The following is a 19,128-nucleotide window of genomic DNA, read 5'->3' on the forward strand; positions in this document are numbered from 1 at the left end:
CGGTGAGAGGGACACTCCGCGGGGGGGACAGGGACACTCCGGGGGGGGTGGTCCAGGGGCTCTCCCCGGTGTCATCCCCGGTGTCCCCCCGGTGTCACCTTGCCCGGCCGCGCCGCCCTGCCCCACGTGACTCCGCGCGCGCGGGCCGGAAGTGACGCCGCGGCCCCTCGGTCGCATGATGTGGCAAAAAAAAAAAAGGCCGGGGAAAGGGAGGGAGTGATGCGTCCCCAAATAGTTCCTTCCGGCGGCGCATCACACCAGCCGCTCCCATTGGCGCCGCTCGCCGGGATCCCTCCGCGCGGCCGTCCGGCGGCGGCAGGTGCGGGTATCCTTCCGCGGCGGTATCCTTCCGCCGGCGGGGGCAGCTTCCGCACGGCCCCGCTCCGCCATCGCGGCCCCGCTCCGCCCGCACCGCTGAGCCCGGCCCGGCCCGGAGCGCCCCGCCGCCGCCATGGCCCAGATCCTGCCCATCCGCTTCCAGGAGCATCTCCAGGTGGGCGCGGGGGCGGGTGGGCTGCTGCCTCGCTCCGCCGCGGGAGCCGCCCGGGGACGGTGCCGGGGGAGCCGCGCCGGGCCTGCCCGCGGTGCCTCCGTGAGGGCGGCCGGGCGCGCTCGGCGCGCTGCTCGCCCTGCCGGTGTCCGGCCCGGGGAGCGCTGCCCGAAGGGCACCTCCCGGGAGGGGCCGGGCCGGGCATCCCGCCCTTGCCGGTGCCCGCGGGCCGTGCCCCGGCGGGGTGGGCGAGGCTGGCGCGGTGCCCGGGCGGGCCGGGCGCTGCGGGCCGGGCGCGGGTGGCTCCGCTGCGCTTGCCGGAGCGGCGCCAGGGGGAAATCCCGGCCCGGCACGGGGGGGGTGAGCTGGGCAGGTGGCCGAGCCGTGTCCGTGTGCCGCTTAGTGTTATTTATTTGAATGGTGTTAAAGCCTCTGTAGTTCTAAGGACAGGCTAAACCGTTCTGCCGGTGTTCCCGGCTGGAATGTCATTTTCTGGAAGAAAAAGCACGGACTGCAGCGAAATGTGGGAGCTGCTGCGGCTGCCTGCAGTGCAGCTGTGGCAGTGCAGGTGCCCAGGTGCCAGCTCCGCTGGCCTCTCCCCAGCCCCAGCTCTGGCTCTCGTTGCACCAGAACCACATGGTAATAGTTCATTTCCGAGTGATGGCCATGAATTTCTCTAAGGTGACTTCCCGGAGGGGCTGGTGGCACGTCCCGGGTGGGCTGCGGTGCGGGAGTGCGGGGCTCCCTCCGGGAGCAGCGAGTGCCTCCCTGCCCGTGGGTGAAGCTGCAGCGCAGGGAGGGGTCTGGAAGCGCTGATCCAGTTGTGCAATGGGCACTTCCTATCTGACAGGTCTGAAGGGCGAAGTGCTACGAGCCACGGTGTTACTGAGCTCGGTTTCGCTGCTGAGGAGTGTTTTTTGAGAAGAATTCGTCTAATAAAAGCTACATTGGCACACCTGGTCAAGGTCTTCTGGTGGCATGTGGTGCCAGTGTCTGTGTTTGGTTTGTGTTCAGCTTAGTGGAGTTGTGGTGGGCAAACACAGTGATGGATTTGCATGATTTACAGTGCCTTTTTTTCCTAGCTCAAATGGAAAGCAATTCATTTCTAGGTATCTTCTTAAAAGAACTACTGCAGAATACTTAGTTGAAGGCTCTAGCTGTTCATAGTGTCTAAATGCTGCTTTGGTGGTTGTTCAGGTGTGTAGCTGAGCACTGAATGATTTTACTCCAATATCAGTTTAAAGGCAGGCCAGAATTCATAGTTCAGGTGTTCCTGTAGTGAGCAGCACTGCCAGGAGAATCTCAGGAATTGGCCAGAGCTTCACCTCCCAGGCAGTGCCTTGTCCTGGTGGTGGCAAAGCCCAGACCAAGGTGCTGAGGAGGTTCTGTGCACTGAGGTGAAAGCCATCCCTCTGGGCAGCCCAACTCTCAATCAAGCATTGTGGCAGTGCACCTTTGTGCATTATTTAAGCCCCAAACCTTGCATGTGACCCACTGCCAGGTCTCTAATGACATGAGTACTGTTACATAATGAAACTCATCTGCTTCACGCCAGAAGTGCTGGGAGCTTTCAGGCCAGCACTATGGTGAAACAGGACTGCTCTGCCTCCAGACTGATTTATCTGTTTATTTGGGGTTGGATTTGCATTTTTCTCTGCCTGTACCTATCCAGTATGGAGCACTGGCTGAACCAGTATCTTTTACAGCTGTACACAGGAGCTGATCCTTTCTCAGATGGGTGTGCACCCCTCTGAGCCTGGGTGCACGTGGCTCTTGCCTTTGAACTTCCTCCTTTCATTTCATTGAAAAAAAATCAGAGGAATTTGGATTCTAGGAGTTGCTTTTCTGCTGATGTTCCTGATGTAATTTTGGGAGCAGAAACACTGATATTGCAATGTTTTTGCTATCCAGGCTCCTCATGGACTCAAGAATACAATTTCTTGAACTGTACCTGACCCACATTGTCTAGGAAACTTGTTGTACAGGTGTTGTGCAACACCTGCAAGTTTGTAGTGATTCTTAATGAAAGAGGAGGTACCCAGCTGGAGCCTTAGCCATAAAAAGCAGGTGATGGATTTGAATGAGAAAGTTCTTGCAGGCTATTATTGAAATCAATCAATAAACACAGTGTGATCCTAGTTCTCCACAGATTCATTATTAGAGGTTAAAAAATGGTCAAGTACAAAGCTTGTCCTGGTGTTCAGCTTCAGGTCAGTCCATTAGCTGTTGCTGTTGGCAGCTTTTCTGTGTGATTTGGGAACAAAAAGATGAAAGCTCCAGAAACCTTGCTCCTGAATGCCTCATCTCTTGGGGGCACAGTGCTTTGTACCCCAGATTGGAGCTAAAGGTGGACTTTGGACAAGTAGGTGACTTGCTGGGGAGGAGGGAGCTTGCTGGGGAGTGTAAAACCAAAAAGTGTTGTCAGGTTCCAGGGTTTGTTTGTCAGAGTCACAAGCTCTGCAATCTCAGCAGCCCCAGGTGTGCAGGCTGTTATCTGTGTGGTGTCTGCTGTACACCCCTGCCTTGCCACCAAGGAACATCAACAACAGGCTGGGCAGGAACTTTCCTTGGGAATTTTCAAGGAGGAACCTGATTCCTGTGCTATCAGAACTCATGTTATAAAACTTTATATAGCTGCTGCCTTTTTTTTTTTCTCCCAAAGTGGCTATGAGGAAACAATCCACTGTGTATGTAGTGGGAGATCAGAGTTCAGTGTGTGGGATGATTGCAAATCTGGTTGCTCCTATCCAGGCTTCAGGGATTCCTGAAATGTGCCTCTGTGTGTGTTTGAGGGTGAAAATAAAACAGCTGCTTACTGTGGTGGGTCAGTGGAGCTTTTCTAAGATGACAAATTCTTGATGAGTGAGAAGGAACTAGACTAATTAGCAGGTGATGAACCATGATTGCCACTTAATTTAACCACACTACCCAGAAATATACAAATATTGAGCTTGGAGCAGGCCCACTGCTGTACTGAGTTAAGGCATTAATAAATACTCTTCTGAATCTAAATATTTTTGTAAGACAATGCAGAGAAAACTGCTGGCTCAGGCTGTGCACTTGATACCGAGACAGAAGTGCTTTTTTAACACTAGGAAAAAGGGGTTTGTATCTATTGTTCATTGATGGAGCAAACCTGAATGGCAACTGTGCTGTTCTGCTGTGGTGGTGCTTGCATGGCTCTTGGAATCACAGCTGTGCCAGAGAATAAAACAGAACAGCCAAGGAATCATAGAACAAAATAAATAAATTCAGTACTTTGTTCTAAACATGACAAACAGCAAAATTCTTCCATGTATTGTGCTGACAGTGAGTTTAATGCAGCCTGAACCACTAAATCTCTGCTGTACAGCATTAGTTGGAAGCAGTTACATCCTCTGTTGATGATACAAGTCAGGAATTAGAGGACTGTTGTGCCTAATGCTGTTTTGGTGGGATTCTTGCTCTCTGCTTCTTAGTGGATCCAAATTCCTAAAGCCAGTGATTTTGGAGTATTCCTACAGAGGGAAAACACGTAACAGAGAATTGAAGTGAGAGAGATTGTGTGTGTGTCTCAACTAATTGGATAGGAGCAATTAGTTAAGCAGTTTATGAGCTGTTCTGGGCTTGTCCCTCAGCAGGCACTGGGGTGCAGGGCCCTGCTGCCTTGGTGGCTGTGCTGATTTAGCGCTTCCTGCTGGGACTGGAGCCTCAGCCAAAGAGAAGGAGTGGGATTCAGTGGGTCTGAGCTCCAGTTCCAGCAGGTACAGCCTCAGTGGTGGAGCTGGGGCAGTCCCACAGCACATCCCTGGCTGCTGAGAGCACTGCTGAGAGCGGGTGGTGCCTCAGCCTGCTAAGGGAGAGGCAGAAAATAGGAAGGATATAGAAAGAGGAGAGCTCTTGAATGTTAGAGAGGTCCCTTATCTGTTGAAAACACGACTTCCTAGGCTGCCACAAGCTGTAACTCTTACCTTGCACTGGTAAATAAGAAATACTTTGCCATGGACTGGCTGTGGGACTCTCAGAGCTGCAGGGAGTAACTAAGAGAGCATCACAAACACAAATGGTTTTGTGTGACTTATGTTTGCTCTGCTGAACTTTCATTTGTGGAGTAAAAGAGCAACTCAAGTGTCTGCCTTGGTCAGTCAAAGCCTAGGAAAGCATGGCCTGGGATAGAGCTAATATGATTCATTGCACACTGAAGTGCTTCTCAAAAAAATGGGTGTTTTCCAGCTTTGTGATTTCTAGCAGCATGCAGATAAGGAGTCTCTGGGCAGGGGCTGAGCAGCTGCTTGTGGCCACAAGAGCAGTGGTTATATCCTGTTGAGTGTGAGAGCTGAGGTGAAATGTGTGCTCAGCACTTCCATGCCCTTCCTCGTAGGCAAGGAGAAATTATCTGACAGCTAAGCAGACTGTCACAAGAAAGGGAACATTACAGGAAGGGGTCAACAAAGAGACTCCTGTCAGCACTTTTACCATTCAGTTTGATGTCCCATACATGTGACAACTTCTCTGGCTAAGTTACCAAGAATGCACTTGAACTATCTTCCAGTGAAAAAGTAATTCTGGTAATCAGACATTGCCTTACAACGTTACAATGACTCACATCTCAGGGCTGCTCAGATAAATGCCATCACAGAATTCCATGGTTCAGCAGAGCCTGCAAGTGACTGAAGTGTCTGATCTTGGGTGAGATGAGTCCTTTGGGGCGACATCTCTGCTGAACACAAGAGTTGCTGCTGTCCCTGACAATCTGTTTCATGGTTCCACTCTACTGGAGCAGCTATTTCACAGAACACTGTATTCCTAGCAGGAGTCTGGTGTAACTGATCTTTCCAACAAATGGTGGTGTAAAATAACTCCCAACTGTAAATCAGTTGCCCAAGGACAGTTAGCAAGTTCTGCTTTCATATCTGCTTAAAAGCCAAGGAAGTGGTTTTTGTAGTAAAATATAGCAATGTCTGAAATTCCTTTTTTTTTTGTTTATGAATCAGTGAAATGTAGTGGACGTGGTACAGCATAATACTTGGGGGTCCTTCCCTTTGTAATAAAGAGAAGAGGTAGAAAATCTGCCATAAACCCTTGTACTCCTTAGTTGTAGTTCAGCTCCTGAGTTTGTTCATGGAGCAGTATTGAAATTTTCAGAATAAAAGCCTTCAAAGAAATATTTGTTGTCATGTTTCCTAACAGTAATCTTCATCTCTGTTTGCTTTGCTTAGCTTTATAAACACACCTGCCTCACTCACCTGAACTTCAGCCTGTTTGGGCAGGAAAACAACCTATATTCCAGGGAATGATCTCTGCTCAGGAGTTCTGTGCAGCCAGGAAATTCACTGCTGGCTTCCCCAGCTGGGCAAGGAAGTGCCACTCCTGGCTGGTGACACTCTTGTGTAACCAAACACAGAGATTGTCTCCGTCAGAGTCAATTTCCTGAGCCTTGAAGCAGATGTGGTTCATACACTTGGTTTGTTGAAATGAAAGATGAAATGTTGGCAGAAGGAGTTTGTGGACTTAAAGACCTTGCAGATGGTTGCACCTCCATCAGAAAACTTCTCCAGGCTTTCTTCAGAGCTCCTGTGCCAATCTTCTAAATCTTTGCAAAGAAATACCTCACCTTTGATAACAGAAATTTTAAGTCTCCCATCTCCCACCTGGGTCAGTGCCTCAGACCTGGCTCTAGCAGATGGCAGTTTGCTGGAGATTAAGGTAAATCTGGCTTGCAATATCCAAGCACCTTTGCTGTGGTGGTTTTGTCTAGACTTCCCTAAGAGGTCCTGCCATCTGCTTGGACTTGCTGCTCTGATTTGTTCTGTTGACACCCTTTGAGTGTAGTGCTGTGAGTTATTGCCTGCTTGGCTCTCTGCAGCCGCCCCCCTCTACCAAATTACCAAGGAAATTGAATGCTTGATAAATGATTTGGCACTTGCTAAGCCTGCAGCCCTAGCAAAAGGAAATGCCACATCCCAGTAAGTCACTCCAGCTCTACCAGATCAAACTCCCACATCTTCAAACCTTCCCTCCCTGCAGGGGTGTGATTGGGTTGTGTATAACCCTGCCTAGCTCATGTACAATTGCCAGGTCTAGAGGACACCGCTCAAAGCGTGAAGGGGGCTTTTGAGCTTGAATCTAAAATCTTCTAAGTGGCTGGAGAAGGTGTGGTCAGGTTCTGGGATGCTGGACCTCGAACACTTGCTTAAATCTGAGTAAAAGAGTTCTGACCTGTCAAGGAGTTAGGGTTTGATTTTTATTTTTTTAATAGCTGTCAAATGCTGTCACCTGAAAGTTTCCTGGTTTTGTTGTCAAAATATTCTCTGCTTAATCTAGATCATCCATCCAAGTGACTTCTGTGAAGCTTGCTCTGTTAACTTGCTGTGCCATGGCTGAGATGTTACTTGTTCCTCACGTGTGCTGTCGCAGAGCCTGGGCAAAGGGGAAGTGGAGTAAAACCCTCTTTATCAGGAGCTGCAAACAGGCAGGAGCAGAGCAGCTGGGGCATGGCCTCCTTGGAGCTGGTTCAGAGCAAGCTGATAAGAGCTGAGAGCTCCAAACCAGCACAATCAGCCTAAAATGGCTTTGAAGGTCTCGCCCTTCTTGGGACATCTTGGGCTTGAAGGTCTTGCAGAAAGAAAAATATCAGAATATTAGTGCTGATAGTTCTTCTAATAGAAGAAAACTGAAGTTCTTAAGGAGAACAAGCTGCATATCTGTGTGATATGACCATGACTGCATTTTCACTCTTAAAAATACAATCAGCTTTGTTCCCCTACTGACATCCTCCTCATACAGCAGCTTTGCAAAGTGCTGTTAACCAGAGTGCTTTGTTGCAAGCTGCACAAGGAATGTGGGTATTGAAAGGCTTAGGGGAGCAGGCTGTGGCTCAGAGAAGGAAGTGGTTTATTGATAACTTCTGTGTTAAGCAGGGCCATTGGTGATTTCAGTAGTGCCCAGCTCTGCCTCCTGCTGTGAGACAGGCCTGGGCTAATTGCTAGACAGGCAGCTTTTTTTAGCTGCACAGGGATAAAGATAAAGCTCAGACACCTCACGTGTGATGTTAAGCTTGAAATAGTGATAGCTGTCAAAGGCAGTGGATGAGTTCAGGGAGGAAAGCTGGTGAGAGTGAGGCCTGAAGCTGCAAGTCCAGTATGGTGAGTTCAGTGTGCTTTAAGCCATGTGAGGGGGCTCAAAGATGGAGTTCTTAATGGTTAAGTTGTAAATGGACCTTGAAGACAAGATACCAAGTGCTTGAATGCTTCTCCAGGGAGCCTGCTGGGCTTAGTTGAAGTTGTGCAACACCGTGTGTTGTGCAGGTTTGGGGTAGCATTGCTGGTTTGTCACAAAAAAAGGCAAAGTCTGATATTTCCTGTGTCATTCACAAAAGCTGCTTGTGGCTATACCAAGGTAATAACTTAAACCTTTTTCTTCTCTTTCAGCTCCAAAATCTGGGCATCAACCCAGCAAACATTGGGTTCAGCACTCTGACAATGGAGTCTGACAAATTCATCTGCATCAGAGAGAAAGTAGGAGAACAGGCTCAAGTGGTGATCATTGACATGAATGACCCCAGCAACCCAATCCGGAGACCAATTTCAGCTGACAGTGCTATCATGAACCCTGCCAGTAAAGTCATTGCACTGAAAGGTATGAGGTCCTGATAAAGGGCTCTTTGAAGTGGATGGAGAGCTTTCTGTAGAGCTAGTTTATGGGGGACTCAGCTCTCCCAGGTAATTTATGTGGGAGGATCCTGTAGCAATTTTCCACAGCTTAATGGGAGCTTAAGTTGAATGCATTTTCAGTTCTTCTGGAGGCAGCTGGGCAGGGAGCTCCAGCTGAGCCTTCCTGCTATTTTGCTGATCATTAGGATGAGTTTTTTCCTTCAGTCCAAATGCTTGCAGCTTCTGAGCAGGGAGAGCTGGAAGCCAAGTGTGGGCTTTAAGAATCATGTTAGAGGGAAGTGAGACCTGATCTAAGAGTATAACTCTTAGCTCAACTGAACCTTTCCTTAGAGACAGGAAAACTAAGGCTGGGAAGGGAGGGGACAGATATTCCTGAAGGCCTTAGTTTGGCCTTGCTGAAAGAGACCAGTGCATATTTATTATATCAGCCAGTGATAAGAGCAGTAGAACTATTCAGGGAAGACTTGTGTGGTGAAGGAAGTACAAGGTCAGCCAGCTTGGTATCTCTGATGTTACAGAGAACAAGCATTCCTCTGGAGTCTCCAGAAATGTCCATCTCTTCCCCTCAGAGGCCCAAAAAGCCTTAAGTGCAGTCGCTCTAGAAATGCATGTATTGCTAATGGAAAGATTTGTATGTATCCAATGTTACCTAACTTTGACTTTAATACTGTGCTACTGTTTTGTCACAACTTTAATGCTTTCTTGTGTGTGCAGATGGTGAGTTACTTCAATTGACTGTACCTAGTACCTGTTGTGTCTTATGACAAGAAAAAGCAGAATAAAATGGCTCAGATTTATGGTGCACATGGCTGAACAGTGGTGTTTAGGCAACTGTAAGCCTAAAACTCAGAGGTTTTTCATGCCCTCCCAAACAAGGGAGACCCTAAGATTGCCAAAATTAATCCACTCAAGAACCCAAAGTGTACTTAAATCACTGGGATCTTGATACTGAGCTTTTTATGAACAGGACTGACCCTTTTGACTCAAGTCTAGATTTTTGCCTTGTAATATACCTTGCCTAGCATGTAGGAATGTGTTACCTGAATGTCCTCTCCCTTGACCCTAAAGCTCCAGCTGTGCTAGATGTGGAAACAAACTGCTGCCTGTAGCCTGAGTAACTCTGTAGTAGAGAGATTTCTCCAAGTTCTGGAGAAACACCTCACTCAGCATCTTGCATCAATTGCTGAACTAACGGCTTTGAGCTAAATCAGTCTTTGGTGAGTGCAGGCACTTGCCTCTGTGGCACTGTGACTTCCTCAAGCTGAGCTGCAGTTGCTAACTGTAGCAGATATTCTGGCCTGCATCCAATTTTGTGGGATCTTTTCCTCCTGGGCTACACTTATGTGTGCTTAAATAATTCTCTCCTATAAGTAATAGAACTGGTAGAACTTTTCTTATCTTCTCAACAGGAAGAAATAATTTCTTAGGCCACTGTGTTACACAAACTGGTAGATATGACTGCAGGTGGCTGTTCAGGATGTTTGTATGCACCATTCTATGTGATTTGGAGAACTTTTCCTCTTGCCTTCTAGAGCTTGTGTTGGTCCCCAGATTCCTTCCCCTGCACAGTTCCTGTCAGTCTGGTTTGCAGTCAGTAGCTGTGTATCCCATTAGTGCAACCCCGAGGTTTTGGTTAATTAGCCTGAGTTACAAAAGCCCTCTGCCAACCTGACTGTTCCATGTTGTGCCCTTTTAATACTTAAAACAGATGTGGACATAGCTTTAACTGCCACTGACACAGCTTCCCTCAGAGCTCCAAGGAGCCTCAGCATGACTGTGACCTGGTTTTGATGTATGTGAAGTATCCTCCAACCCATTTGTGTGGCTGAAGCTTTTGTCTCCTACCAACCCATTCTCCACATCTGTTTGATTGCTCAGTAGTGGCAAATCAGTGAAATCAGCCCCAGGAGTGTGGTCTGGTTCCAAGTGGAAGCTGATCCCTGAAGGTCTGCCAGTGTAGAACAGCTTTTTCTTGAAGGAAGTCCCCAGGGTTTGATGTCCTAGTGCAGCTCTTCTCTTCTGCCCCGTGGCTAACAATGCTGTGTCTTCTAGCTGGGAAAACGCTGCAAATCTTTAACATTGAGATGAAGAGCAAGATGAAGGCTCACACCATGACAGATGATGTCACCTTCTGGAAGTGGATCTCTCTGAACACTGTTGCCCTCGTGACGGATAATGCAGTTTACCACTGGAGCATGGAGGGCGAGTCCCAGCCCGTGAAGATGTTTGATCGCCACTCCAGCCTTGCTGGCTGCCAGATCATCAACTACAGAACTGATGCCAAGCAGAAATGGCTCTTGCTGACTGGAATATCTGCACAGGTACTTTACCTCCAGGAAGGTGTGGAACCCTAGAGCTTGTCTTCTTGTCTCCTTCTACAGGAGCAAGACTGATCTGTTTGTTTTATTAAATGTAAATGCTTGTCTCAGTCGTCAAATAACAAACTTAAGTGTAACTGAAAATCTCATATTGCTATAATTGGATTTGTAATGATATAATCACTAGTGCAAGGTCAAGTCTGAAGTGATGCTGTTTTAAGAGGAAGCTTTAAATGGCAGCATATTGACCAATATTAAATGAAATTACTGTCACAGTGCTTGTTTGTCCTGACACTTGTTCTTTTTTGTGTAGCAAAACCGTGTGGTGGGGGCAATGCAGCTGTACTCTGTGGACAGAAAAGTGTCCCAGCCCATCGAGGGACATGCAGCCAGCTTTGCACAGTTCAAGATGGAAGGGAATGCTGAAGAATCCACTCTCTTCTGTTTTGCAGTAAGAGGGCAAGCTGGGGGTAAGGTAAGGCTTGGTTCTAAATATACTGTCATCTTTAGTGACTCACCCTGGTTCTCTGCTTCCAGGAGAACAAGTGGTTTAATGCAAAAAGTTGCATTTAAGGAAGAAAGTGAAGGACTGTGTCAGTCTGGATATGACATGTGGTGCATGCAGAGCTTGGACTACCTGGTGTAGCAAGAATCTGTGAGTGGAGAAGTTAAGTGGCATGTCATGACCAGCCCAATTAGCTGCTTGAAACATGTGACTCTCAGCTTCACAGGCTAAGCTTGAGGGAAAAGCTGTGGTAATCTTTCTTTGATGCTGATCCCTGGTATCAGACTCAACTAATTTCCAAATTACTGGATGAAAATTAAAAAGAAAAAAAAAAAGTGAAGCAATAGTGTTGCGAGGCTAAATAGTGATCCCATGTGAATGTTTGAATTATGTGAGTTAGAGTAAAACCAGAGCTAGATTCAGAGAAATATCTTCAGAACTGTCTCTCAATGTGAACCAAATTGAAAGAGTGCAACTAAAGTAACCTAACTGAATCCTGAAACTTCCAAGTAATTAGGGGCAACTAAAGATTATATTTAACTGTTTCCCTCATCCCTGGTACATGAACACCAGGTGCCACACCTTTAGTTGTGAAAATATTTTGGAAGATTAATTTAGTTTGTCTTTGCATAAACTTGGGATTAAGGCTGAGCAGCAAGAGAACTGCTGTAATTTCATTGTTGAATCTATTGTTAAAGAAATCAGATGCAAGAATTAATCTTATCTCTTGCACAGCTGCATATCATTGAGGTTGGCACACCACCCACTGGGAATCAGCCCTTTCCAAAGAAAGCTGTGGATGTCTTCTTTCCTCCTGAAGCACAAAGTGACTTTCCTGTTGCTATGCAGGTATGACAGCTGCAAAAGGTCTGCAGCCTCCCTTGGTGGATGTGACAGGAGCAGGGAGGGCACTGGGAGCCAGCTGCTTGATGTGAACCTGAGGGTTGGCCCTAAACTGGTGTGACTGGTGTGACTGCTGCTCCTGCTTCAGTAGTGCTAAAGTAATGGTGGAGACAAGCAGCCTGTTCTTATTTATAGAAGAAATATCCATGTTTTAACTGCTTTTCAAGCTCTTCAAATGTCATTCTGCTGTGATAGTACTCAAGTAAAAATAAAACAGCACTTCTGGCTGTCCTGAAATGGCCCAGCTGTTTCAAAAGCACCAACTCATTTATCCAGTGCCAGATTTGAGTAATCTATTTCTGTTTTGCAGATCAGTGACAAGCATGATGTGGTGTTCCTCATAACAAAGTATGGCTACATCCACTTGTATGACCTGGAAACTGGCACCTGTATCTACATGAACAGGATCAGTGGAGAGACCATTTTTGTTACTGCCCAGCATGAAGCAACAGCTGGAATTATTGGAGTCAACAGAAAGGGACAGGTAAGGAAGCTTGGCCTGGAAGCCACTTCTTTAGCTGATCCCACTGGCTCTTCATGATGCACTGCAGAGTTCATGTCTGTGTCTAAAATTTAGTTTCCAGAAATGTTAACTTTGAACTCTGCTCAGAGCACGTGAGATCTGACAGTGTTCTGAGCCCCAAAATAAATTTGCTGTTCTATCTCCATACTTAACTACTTTATGAACAAGTTACAAACATTGTACAGCCATGCCTTTAGCCCACATTGATTTTGGGTGGTGTTGCTTGTTGAGCATGGGGAACATAAAGCAGACTTGTTCCTGGTATCCTCTAGGATTGATTACTTAAGACTTTGAGTTTTAGAAAGATCCCCGTGTCCCTGAAAGATCCATTGTACTCCTGTGTTTCTACCTCTGCAGATACCTCAGTTAAACTGTTAATTGTCTGCTTTGGTTCTTTCTGACCAGAGGTCTCTTTAATAAAATGACAAGGAGGAGTTATCAAGGGGTGAAAAACTTTCCATGAACACCCTAACTTTCAGAAGGTAACTTAGCCTTTGGCTCACTTTTGATACTTGGCCTAACTGGAGGTTTCCCCTGGTGGTTTTTCCAGGTGCTCTCAGTGTGTGTGGAAGAGGAGAACATCATTCCCTACATCACAAACGTGCTGCAGAATCCTGACCTGGCTTTACGGATGGCTGTCCGCAACAACCTGGCGGGGGCTGAGGAGCTCTTTGCCAGGAAATTCAATGCACTCTTTGCACAAGGGAACTATTCAGAGGCAGCAAAAGTGGCAGCTAATGCCCCAAAGGTAAAGTGTTCAGAACAGCATTGAACTCTACTGGCTTCAGCTTCTTGCTTCAGTAAAGCTCAGTGAATTTTTCTAGTGGCAAGGACACAATCTTGTTACTGCTCTTGTCCCAAGGTAGAACTTTGGTGCCAGGTACCTTGGGTGCTGACTGCAAGATGGATGATCTTAGGGTTTGTACAGCCCACAGAGGAGGGGAGGAGTAAATGATGAAGTAATGGCTGTGATTCATAATGTTTCTGGTACTCGCCTTTACTTCTCCAAAGATGCAAAAAAGTGTCTGTGAAAAGACAACCTCTAGCTGAGGCTGCACCTGGAAACAGGATAAAAAACCCAGGCTAAGACTAAATTCAGATGAGAGGAACTTGCTTGCAAGGCCAAGTGTGTCCTAATTCTGAACTTGAATCTGCATTGCTACTGAAATAAATTTAGTGGGTTATTGTAGCACATTTTCTGTCAAAGCATCTCAGTTCAGCCATATTGCTCCTGACATTCTGGGCTCACAAAACACAGAAGTGCTTGTGACAGCTACAGTGACATTACCTCCAGCTTCCTGGAGAAAAACTCTTGCCAAGCCACAACAGCAGAAAAGAAAATTGAAGTGGATCTCTCTCTCTCTCTGGCAGGGAATCCTGCGTACTCCAGACACCATACGCCGGTTCCAGAGTGTTCCAGCTCAGCCAGGGCAGACTTCCCCTCTCCTGCAGTATTTTGGCATTCTGCTGGACCAAGGGCAGCTGAACAAGTATGAGTCACTGGAGCTCTGCAGACCAGTGCTCCAGCAGGGCCGCAAGCAGCTCTTGGAAAAATGGTTAAAAGAAGATAAGGTAAGATTGGGGTTGGTACTTTCAGAGCTGTGGGGGGAAGGAACAGCACTGCCTGACAACCTCCCCCCTTCCCAAGAAAATTCAGCTGGGAGCTCAGCAGTGACAGCAAATAGCTGAGCAATAGGTGCTCGCTCTACCTGTCACTATGACTCAAACTACTGCAAGAGAATTGATCAAATTCTCACTCATTCTGCATTTAAAGTCACAGCAGGATGTGCAGAGAGCATGGGAAGCTCTGAGATGCTGCTGGGCTTTGCCAAGCAGTCCTTTGGATGCTGACTGTAAGTGCTGTGAGCGGTGGTTGCAGCTGTGTAATTAATTGGAGAAACATGCTGATACAATGTGTCACCCTGTTCTGGCTCTGAAAATTCCTTTGATTGCTGTAGAGCATGAGGAGCTGAGCCCACTGGACCCCTGCTGGGAGAGTCAGCTCAGGCTGTCAAGCTGGGCCCTAATTTTTTTGAAGTCCAAAAGGAAGGGAGATGAGGAAGAGGGTGGTGGTGCATCTCAGCATGGCACTGTCAGGGTGGGCTGACTGCATTTCTGTTTCTGAGCAGCTGGAGTGCTCGGAGGAGCTGGGAGACCTTGTGAAATCTGTGGATCCCACGCTAGCACTTAGTGTCTATCTGAGAGCCAACGTTCCAAACAAGGTCATCCAATGTTTTGCTGAAACAGGACAAGTCCAAAAGATTGTTTTATATGCTAAGAAGGTGAGAGAAAATTTAATTGCTGTATCTATCCTGTATTTAATAATTAGTGCATGTTCCGAAGTAGCTAGAATTAACCATGGGGGTATCTGAGAGCCTGTATAGTATTTATTTTTGCCTCAAATTTTTTATGAATAGTTACTGTTAGACTTCATACATGGGTCTTTCCCTACTTCCCCATGTAGCCTTTTCCAAAAGAGGAAATCCTGGCTGGGTTGTGTTATCTCCTGACAGTAGCTTTGACTGAGCTCTGTATTTAACAAGGTGTGTGCTCTTGCTGAGTTCTCACTTTTCATCATCTTCTCAGGTTGGATATACTCCAGACTGGATTTTTTTGCTGAGGAATGTAATGAGAATCAGCCCCGATCAAGGACAGCAATTTGCACAAATGCTTGTTCAAGATGAAGAGCCTCTTGCAGATATAACACAGGTAAATAACTTTACTGCTGTGAAAGGTTGACTTCAAAGCATTAAATTTAGAAGAGGAGCTCTGCTCAAACCATCAGAGCAATGAGTTTGGATTTAGCTTTAAAAGCTGCATTGATGCTTAAATATACTTCCAGTTCCTAATCAAAAACCTAAATTTCTTTCCTTTTTCTTTTTGCAGATTGTGGATGTCTTTATGGAATATAATTTAATCCAGCAATGTACAGCCTTTCTGCTGGATGCACTGAAGAATAATCGTCCCTCAGAAGGTCCCCTGCAGACACGTTTACTTGAGATGAACCTCATGCATGCTCCTCAGGTACCTGCTCAGACTTTCTGGAGCTGGACGTGGCAAACGCTGCTGGGAGTGCTCAGGAACTGAGTGAAAATGTTCCCTGTTCCTTCTAGGTTGCAGATGCCATCCTGGGAAACCAAATGTTTACTCACTATGACCGGGCTCACATAGCTCAGCTGTGTGAGAAGGCTGGTTTGCTGCAGAGAGCACTCGAGCACTTCACAGACCTCTACGACATCAAGCGTGCAGTGGTTCACACTCACCTCCTCAACCCTGAGGTAAGGCATCAAACACCCTGCACCTACACATCCAGCCTTTAATAACTGCTCTTCTGCTCAGGTCTAAAATGCCTTGTGTGTCTTTGCAGTGGTTAGTGAATTATTTTGGGTCCTTATCAGTAGAAGATTCTCTGGAGTGTCTGCGTGCGATGCTGTCCGCTAACATCCGTCAGAACCTGCAGATCTGTGTCCAGGTGGCTTCCAAATACCATGAACAGCTGTCAACACAGTCACTCATTGAGCTCTTTGAGTCCTTCAAGAGCTTTGAAGGTAAGTCTGTGCTTCTGCAAGCGGAGCTGGTGCTCACCTCGTTACAGGTGTGTGTCTGTCTGCTGAAATCTAGAAAGCCATAATGAGCTTAAGTAGTTAGATCTCAAACTGTGTTGAAACAGATCCAAACCTTCAGGTTTCCCTGTTTAGGGTGGGTACCACTATTCAGTTGCATAATTGGTTTTTCTGAAATCCTGGAAAATGTTTGGAGCTGTAGAAAATGGCCACCTAGAATGCTGGCCTCTTGCCTTTGTCCAAAATGGGTGCCTTAAATTTCTGTAGCCTTTGGGATTTGTACTTTTAAATGAGACCAGCAAATATTGTGTTGATTGTTTCTCTCCAGGTTTGTTTTATTTCCTGGGCTCCATTGTAAACTTCAGCCAGGATCCAGATGTGCACTTCAAGTACATTCAAGCTGCATGCAAGACAGGACAAATTAAAGAAGTGGAAAGAATCTGCAGGGAAAGTAACTGCTATGATCCAGAACGTGTTAAAAACTTCCTCAAGGTAATGTTTGGGTAACACTGGACTGTCTGGGGCTGTTGGGGGTTCTGATAAAACATGGTGTGTTACTAGTGAAATGAGGCAGCTCTGTGAAAATAGATGAGTTTTAACCTTTGCACTTAAGGATCCAAGTGTCCTCAAACCAGAGGTATCTGCCATGTTGACAGTACCTCCTAATGAAGTCTGAGCCTGGAATATTATCTAAAAAATAAGAATGTCAGGTCAGTTCCTCACTGTTCTTGCTAAGGTTAATCTGGCTTGAACTCTTAACCTGTAGTAAATGTACCAGCTTACCAAGAACTTGTTAAGAATGTCTGCCATAAAATAGGAAACAGTTTGCTTAACTTGAGAAACACCCTTAGTGCCAAATGAGTTGATAACTTAATGCTTATTTATAGTGTAATCAACTCCAACTGAGCAACTACAGAAACAACAGATTAAAAGAGTCAGTTAATTCCATAAATGCTTTCAGGTTCAGGGCTGATCTGTTTTACTCCTACACACTGAAATTTCAGCCAGGTGAGCCGTGGTGTAGCTCTGCTGGGAGATGCCAGTCAGTGGGAATATATCCTGACTGATCCAGAGCATTGCTGGAGAGTAGGGAAAGATGGTGTGCTCAAATTTGGTTCAGCTTCTGTAGTCTTAGTACTGAGCTTATTGACAAACACAACACTCTGAGAACCTGAGGAACCATGTGGGAGGGGAAACCTTTATCTGGGAACATTTCCTGCCTTCATGTTTGTTGGTTACATAGCATAGTCTTAGATTTTGCTGATCATATCTGAAGATGGCAAAACTCTTCCCAAGAGAATTCTCTAAAACTAACCTGGTGTCACCGAGGTGTAAGGTATGTAATTTGATCAAGCCACCTAAGATATGTTATCAAGCTGTCAAATTCCTGATGAAAGTTATTGTTTTTTGTGCTGTTCCATGTCTGGAATGTGCAGGACATGTACCAGGTAAATCTCCCAGTACAGGCCTCCCTGTGTAAAGTCCTTAAGTGTAATTTATATGTAGGATTATATTCTGGGATGTGCATGTTGGAATAAGTGATCTGGAATATGCATCCGGAATACTGTCTGCCACATAGACTAAGCTTCTGTACTGTAACCATTGTAACCTTATGCTGAAAGTTGGAATGCTTTTAGATAATTAATCTGGTAAGCAGTTTAAGTAGTACTGCTATAGAGCTTAATTCTTACTGTTCTCTAAATCCATAGTTAGGAGGTATCACATGACACATGGCACTCCAAGTTAATTCTGTGTAAGTTTTACATTATGAACCATAACTCAATCTAGTCTTGGTTAAATTTCTTTTGAAATCCCAGAGTGCTAATCCTGCACACCAAACACCAGTGGCAACTAAAAATATTCTCTATAGCCTAGGCTTGTAATAGTTGTATTGTGTTGTAAAACTCTGTAGAGTCTGCCATGCAGAGGAGCAGGGTTAAACTCCAAAAAGCTTCTTGCTCCTCACGCCCTGCAGTGGGTGTGAGTGCTCCCACTTTACATATTGCAAACAATTAGCTGAACAACAAGCTGTCATTATTTGGTTGACTGTTGAGATTGGCTTTCCAAATTCAGCTGCTTTGACAGTTTAAGTGACTGTATTATTTGTCTGCTTAAGTCCAAGAGCAAAACCAAATTACTAAAGCTCTTCTCTTTCTAGGAAGCTAAACTCACTGACCAGCTGCCTCTCATCATTGTGTGCGACCGCTTTGACTTTGTCCACGACTTGGTGCTGTATTTGTATAGAAATAATCTCCAAAAATATATTGAGATTTATGTACAGAAGGTAGGTGACAACTTGTCCCTTGGCTTCAGTGAGTCAAATTGATCAGTTTTTACAGTATCATATACAACTACAGGCATCGTGTTTAAGTATTCTGCAAACAGATCTGTACGTGAGACTAACATTTAAGCGATTATTAGTGGCCTCCAGTAAATTAGCCCTGATGTGAGTTAGATCTCCTTCTTCAGTCAGGTTAAGCAGTAACTCCCACTCATGTGCCACTTGAAGGAGGAAGACTTGGTAGAATAACTTTGGAGTTGTTGGGGTGATCTTAAGTCTCAATGTTTTGGAGGGGGGAGAGGGGAAGTTTTCCTTTTAACTTCCTGCAGGGACAAAGTGGATTGCTCAGGAGCTCTTCCTGTGGGAGCTAAGTGAGCCACTGGGCTGGGATGGGAACACCTCTTGACTGAAGAATTGACTTTTAAGCTTGTTCAGAGTCTCAGGAGGCTGGGAGTGAAGGTGGGAAGATGGGGTCAGTCTTAACAAGTGGAGTTCTGGGGATAGGTATTGCCTGCCCTTGCTCCCTGACAGAATCCTGACCTCTCTAAATGCTCCTGTGTAGGTGAATCCCAGCCGTCTGCCAGTTGTTATTGGGGGACTGCTTGATGTGGATTGCTCTGAAGATGTGATCAAGAACCTCATCCTTGTAGTGAGAGGTCAATTTTCAACTGATGAACTTGTTGCAGAGGTTGAGAAAAGAAACAGGTATTAAACTTGTACAAGTCTCTTAGCAATTCCTAGTCTGCTGCTCATCCCTCAGTGCATGTCACCCAGATAAAGCTGGTACTGACACGAGCAGAAGCTGCCACTGGGTGAGAACCAGCTCTAATTCTAGGCTGATGTGGGGATCTCTCCAGATAACTTTGGTGTGTTTTCTTCATAGTGTCAGAAGG

General features: G+C 46.1%; 1 protein-coding gene across 1 annotated transcript in view; it reads left to right on the plus strand.

The window, feature by feature from the left end:
• Nucleotides 1-335: 335 nt before the first annotated feature.
• Nucleotides 336-19,128, plus strand: part of CLTC (clathrin heavy chain) — a 30,104-nt gene continuing 11,311 nt past the window's right edge. Inside the window, exons 1-16 of the mRNA XM_059866356.1 lie at nt 336-493; nt 7,900-8,107; nt 10,195-10,463; nt 10,774-10,935; nt 11,701-11,814; nt 12,179-12,352; nt 12,942-13,139; nt 13,763-13,963; nt 14,521-14,673; nt 14,978-15,100; nt 15,278-15,415; nt 15,505-15,669; nt 15,759-15,939; nt 16,283-16,446; nt 18,113-18,238; nt 18,798-18,940. Coding sequence (XP_059722339.1) covers nt 452-493; nt 7,900-8,107; nt 10,195-10,463; nt 10,774-10,935; nt 11,701-11,814; nt 12,179-12,352; nt 12,942-13,139; nt 13,763-13,963; nt 14,521-14,673; nt 14,978-15,100; nt 15,278-15,415; nt 15,505-15,669; nt 15,759-15,939; nt 16,283-16,446; nt 18,113-18,238; nt 18,798-18,940 — 2,561 coding nt within the window. The 5' untranslated portion in view covers nt 336-451. The remainder of the gene's footprint in view (nt 494-7,899; nt 8,108-10,194; nt 10,464-10,773; nt 10,936-11,700; nt 11,815-12,178; nt 12,353-12,941; nt 13,140-13,762; nt 13,964-14,520; nt 14,674-14,977; nt 15,101-15,277; nt 15,416-15,504; nt 15,670-15,758; nt 15,940-16,282; nt 16,447-18,112; nt 18,239-18,797; nt 18,941-19,128) is intronic.

This window comes from Haemorhous mexicanus, chromosome 22 (assembly GCF_027477595.1).
Source record: "Haemorhous mexicanus isolate bHaeMex1 chromosome 22, bHaeMex1.pri, whole genome shotgun sequence".
NCBI lineage: Eukaryota > Metazoa > Chordata > Aves > Passeriformes > Fringillidae > Haemorhous > Haemorhous mexicanus.